Genomic DNA, 5,618 nt, shown 5'->3' on the forward strand with positions numbered 1-5,618 from the left:
TTCACTTGTAATCTGATCATACCGCTGGACTTCGAGGACAAGCTTGTCAACTTCCAACGTTATGTGATGAAGCTGCGTCGCGATTCTCGCTATGGACTCGGGCAGATCGGCGATGCCGATGAGACCCCTGTGTACATCGACATGCCAAGGACATGCACCGTGAACGAAGTAGGCGCCTGAGAAGTAAACGTGCGTATGACTGGCTATGAGAAGTAAAGGGTGACCGTAATGCTGTGCATCACAGGCGACGGTTGGAAACTTGCGCCCTACATCATTTTCAAAAGACTAGTCGCAAGAGCGACTAGTCGATCGTGGTGCAAACTGATGGCAAGCGGGCTACTCTCCAGTCTTTATTTATTTCCTTTAGAACATTTAATCTTTCATTTTGATTATAGTAAATTCAAATTTCTTGTGCAAGTTTTGTATTTTCGGGGCATGTTCTGAATCTAAGCACCCCCCCCCCCCCCCCTCTCTTTGAACATCGCGGGTGTGAAAAAAAGGGGGCGCTTAGAATCGAGTAAATACGGTATTTCCTATTAAATGTATTCAAATATTTACAAAATGAATGTAAGAAGTAATTGATTACAAGTAATTTGATTATTTCTGGTGAGTATCGTTCAAGTCTGCTACTGAAGCTAAAACGGAACACACTGCTCTTACTCCAAACTAATGATACACTTTATAATGAATTTACCCAAGCGTGCGGACTTTAGAATTTGGGCGTCGGTAACCTTGCTTTTTAAACACGTTCACGCGACACCAAATTCGGGTGAAAGTGGGTAGATAAAAAAATAAAACATTAATCCGGAGTACAATTAGTACTAAGATACATGCATTTTAAGGCCAAAATACAGATGCTGAAATACACTTGCTTGTGATCTAACGGTCCGGGATATCCTTGCAATACTTCTGCAGAAGCAGCAAAAAAAAAAAAAAAAGTATGCCGGAGTCAGACATGCACAGTTTACTCAAAAAAAGTAATTAAGCTTAGTTACTGAGTAGTGACGTCAAAAGTAATTTGAGTACAGTAGAAATTACTCAAATAGAAAGTAATTGAGAAAATGACTAATTACCGCAAAAAGTAGCGAATTACTTTTGAAGTTACTTTTATATGTTTTTTATGGTAAGAAGTAAGTACAGAGGTTTGGATTCGTTAGCGAAATTGTGCTAGCCAAATTTGAATCGGCTTGTTTTTTTTTGTTTTTTTTTTGACAGAAATGCTTTAATAGCCGGTTCTGCTTCTGCGTGTCTAATTGTTTTGTACTTTCTTGTTTGTTTGGTCAATGATCGTACTGTGAATGTGTCATTTCTACTTTGAGGTTTAGCACTGTCTGAGCTTGATTTTAGACAGTGTTTGCTTGCTTACAGTGTTGCGTAAAGTACATCTAAAAAGTACTTGATGTAAATTTCAAAGAAAATGAGAGGTTATGTACTTCAAGTAAAGTAGTAAGCGCACCGGGTGCAATGTACTTGAAGTCACGTATATAAATACAATATAATTTAAGGAAAATTACAAGCACTTTTAACACAATATTTCATGATGTCTTTTCATTCCCTGTACAGTATTGTTTTAACTGGTATGCTTTGCTCGAAGTTTAGTCAGAGGTGCATCAGTTTTTTACGGAAATGTTAGCAAATATTGTATAAAGCCAAGTCGCCGCAGTGTAGTTGTTTTACTCTCACTGACGAGCTGTTTGACACAATCAACTTATAAGGCACTTCTTTCCATCGGTCTTACAGTCGCTATTACTTCACTCAGAGAAATGACCAGATGACGTCTCGAAAGAGCGCGTCTTCACGCGACGATATTGCCATTTTTTTGTTTTCGAATTCGGGGAATGTACATTGTAGTCGGGAGTCTTCCTTTCCTTGGAAAATGCAAGTACTTGTTCAGAGAATTTACTTCAACTAAAGAAAAATTTTTCTAAACAGTAGTACTTTAAGTACCATGTACATAGAGTACTTCCCAACACTGCTTGTGTCACAGAAACCGGCTGTTCCAGAAACCGACGGGGGTCGTGATGACGTCTGCGGAAGAATAATGACCAGGGAAGTAAACGACCGCCTTCGGCGGATGAGCTCGCAGCCAGGCGCGTGTCAGGTTACGCAGGGAGCGCTTCGTTGAAGCGACCGCATGTTCGGTGTTTCTTGGTATACACAACCTAGAGTGATTATGGGGGGTACACAGGACTCTGCAGCCCCAGATTTACGAGGCGAGCTGGCGGCTCGCTGTTTGAATGTGTTTTTCGTCAGCGCTCGAATTGCCTGGTGGGTCTTAGTGTTTAGAAGAACCCTGCTTTAGGGTCAGGGGTCAGACCGAGGGGGCAACAACCTACCGTGGGAACAAAGAGAGTGCGGGAACCGCGGGGTCGCCAGGACTGACAGTGCGAGAGAGAACTCTAAGGCAGACGGACGCATCGCGACGTTGAGGGATGCGGCGAGACCCTGTCGACGGCCCCACGCCAGGCACCGGACGAAGCTTCCAGTGAGTGTGCGACCGCAAAAAGTGGGCGTGCGGGGCCAGTGAGCCGCGCCCACGGTGTGCCAAGCCACCCGCCGGAATTTCTCCACCTCGGACGGACCGCGCAGAGAGACGCCAGCACCTCTACGCCAGATGAGACTTTTTCTTTGCACTCACTTATCCTCCTATTTTAGTTTACCATTTGGACTCTCTTAAACTTAGTATTTTTCTAGTGCTGTCTAGGCAACCCCAAGCATGAAATTGTAACTGTTATACCGTGCGTACCTGTGCTTCTGCCGTTTGATGTCTACGTGATTTTTGCATGTTATATAGCGCCTAATTATCTACCCTATCCCTGTCAAATTAAACGTCATCTACATATCTGACACACGCCTCCGTCTCTCTTCATTGGTAAGACTCTCCACCAGAGCGTGGCACTATCGCTCGGTCAGCGGTCCCCTTCTTTCACATCGTTACTCGGGAGGCCTACCGCCTTCCTGTGACATAAATTGGCGTCCGCGACAGGACTTGCTGACCACGGTGGAGAGGCTTCCATGACGAGAGAGAGAGAGCCGAGCATAGAGGCAGCTTCCTTAGAACGGATAGTGATTTCTGGATTGTTGAAGGGAGCCTTGTCGCGTAACGGATTGCCTGGTGCGACATAAACATGGAGATAGGCGACCTTATTTCGTACGGAAAGCAGCTCGGGCTCAAAGGTTCAGCCCTCAAGGAATGGGTAGACTCCGAGCGGGCGAGGGGCGAAAGAGAAAAGGCCCTAGAGAGAGAAGCAAGGGCTGAAGAAAGAAATTCAGCCAAGGAAGAGGCTCGAGCCCGAGAAGATGCCGAGTTTCGATCGCTGGAGCTGAGAGTAAAGCTCGGAGAGGCCCAGATCAAACTACGAGAAGCCCAGAACGCGGCGACGCCTCCGCCAGCAGCAGGTGGAGGAACCGAGGGGGCCGGGCAAACTCTGGGAAAGAACCCCCAGCGCTGGTTGCCAGCATTCAACGAGGAGAAGGACGATCAGGACGCGTACCTCCTGAGATTTGAGAGGCTGGCCACGGGACAGCGATGGCCACGGGAGCAGTGGGCCACCGCACTTAGCGTCTGCCTCACCGGAGAGGCGCTCAGGGTGTTTTCGCGACTGACCCCGGAAGACTCGGCTGACTACGACAAAGTTAAAAAAGCGCTCCTTCAGAGGTTCCGCCTGACAGCCGAGGGCTTCCGGGAGAAGTTCAGGGACGGGAAGCCGGAAAAAGGGGAGACGGGCACCCAGTTTGCTGCCAGGTTGGCCAGTTTTCTCGATCGGTGGGTCGATCTGTCAGAGACGGCGAAGGATTTTGACGCCTTGAGAAACCTCTTGCTCACCGAGCAGTTTATTTGCGGAGCCCCCCCCCCCCCCCCCCCCCCCCCCCCAAAATTGTCTTTGTTCCTCCGGAAAAGGAAGAGTAAGGAACTGGGCGACATGGCAGAGCTGGCTGACCGGTACTTAGAGGCACAACAACAGGAGACTCACGGCAAGGGTGGTGGGGCTGACGAAGCGACACGGGCCAAGCAAGGTGCAAGGCCTTCGGGGAGCTCGCGCCCGCCCAGGAGATGCTTCCTATGTGATAAAACTGGACATCTGGCCGCTGACTGCAGGGCCGGCTTTTCCACCAAGAAGCCCATCGCGTGCCGACAATGCGGAAAGACCGGACACGCAGCAAGCCAGTGTTGGAGTAGGCCCCATGAGAAGAACAAGGTTTCCTGTCTCAGGGAGACCCCAGAGTCGCGAAATACAACCGCAAGTTGTGTTCAAGGGGGCTACGTGGAGCTCAAGGATGGGACAAAAGTACCTGTCCTGAACGCGGTGTCGGAGCCGGAGCCGCCGATGACGAATATGCCGGTCACAGCAGGGAAAATCCAAGGCAAGACAGTTAGCGTCCTAAGGGACACCGGCTGTAATACTGTGGTGGTGCGCAGAAGTTTGATCACTGAGGCCGATCTGATGGGAGAGTCGAGTCCCGTCTATCTAGTAGACGGCACTGTGCGAATCCTGCCTGAGGCAAGGGTGCACGTGGACACGCCCTTTTTCACGGGGGACCTAATCGCCAAGTGCATGGAGAACCCGCTTTATGATGTCATCCTCGGAAACATCCCGAACGTTCGCGCCCCGGGAGACCCTGATCAGAGTTGGAACCTGCCCAAGGCAGAGAATGCAGGAAACCCACCCAAGGGGAGCGGAGAGGAAGAGGAAGCATACCCCGTGACCGCAGCTGTGGAGACAAGGAGCAACAAGCAGAAGAAACAGACGAGTTCTCCCCTTCGGGTCCCGCTGATCGGCGGCGAACCTGAGAAGCCCGAGAAACTGGCGGAGGAGCAGAGGAAAGACAATACCCTGAGGAGCTGTTTTGAACGCATGGGGAAGGTCTGGAGATGGCGGAAAAGTGGCAACACGTAGGAGTACGTCATGCAGAGGGGGTTGCTTTTCCGCGTTTTCCGGACGCCGGGCGAGCGAGAATACCACCAGTTGGTCGTTCCCCGGGGCCTCCGGGACACTGTCCTGAGCATGGCTCACGACGGAATACTGGTGGGGCATCAAGGCGTGGAGAAAACAAGCCACCGCATCCTTGGGGAGTTCTACTGGCCGGGAGTTCAAGGCGATGTGAAGCGGTTCGTCAACTCGTGCGACCAATGTCAAAGGACAACTCCTAAGGGCAAGGTGTCGAGAGCGCCACTCGGAACGATGCCGACTATCGACAACCCCTTTTTGCTGGTGGCTGTCGATATCGTGGGACCCCTCGCACCGGCAACGACGAAGGGAAACAGATACATTCTGACAATGGTGGACTATGCAACCCGCTACCCGGACGCCGTGGCGCTTCCCGACATAACCACCGAACGGGTGGCGGAGGCCTTGGTAGAGATGTTTGCTCGGACCGGGGTCCCGAGAGAAATTCTCAGCGACCGCGGTGCGAATTTTTGTTCCGATCTCATGCGCGAAGTGAGTCGACTGCTGTCGATGCGCCAGCTGCACACGACGCCGTACCATCCGATGGCTAACGGGCTGGTGGAAAAATTCAATGGAACGTTGAAGATGATGCTCAAGCGGATGAGCCAGGAGAAACCAAATGATTGGGATAGGTACCTCGGCCCCCTTCTCTTCGCTTACCGGGAGGTG

At 50.5% G+C, this 5,618-nt stretch overlaps 1 protein-coding gene across 1 annotated transcript; it reads left to right on the plus strand.

The window, feature by feature from the left end:
- Positions 1-3,128: 3,128 nt before the first annotated feature.
- On the plus strand, positions 3,129-4,898 carry LOC120838441. The gene has a single exon (XM_040208375.1). The coding sequence runs from the start codon at positions 3,129-3,131 to the stop codon at positions 4,896-4,898; it is 1,770 nt and encodes a 589-aa protein (XP_040064309.1).
- Positions 4,899-5,618: the final 720 nt, after the last annotated feature.

This window comes from Ixodes scapularis, unplaced genomic scaffold (genome assembly GCF_016920785.2).
Source record: "Ixodes scapularis isolate PalLabHiFi unplaced genomic scaffold, ASM1692078v2 PGA_scaffold6__148_contigs__length_123643588, whole genome shotgun sequence".
NCBI lineage: Eukaryota > Metazoa > Arthropoda > Arachnida > Ixodida > Ixodidae > Ixodes > Ixodes scapularis.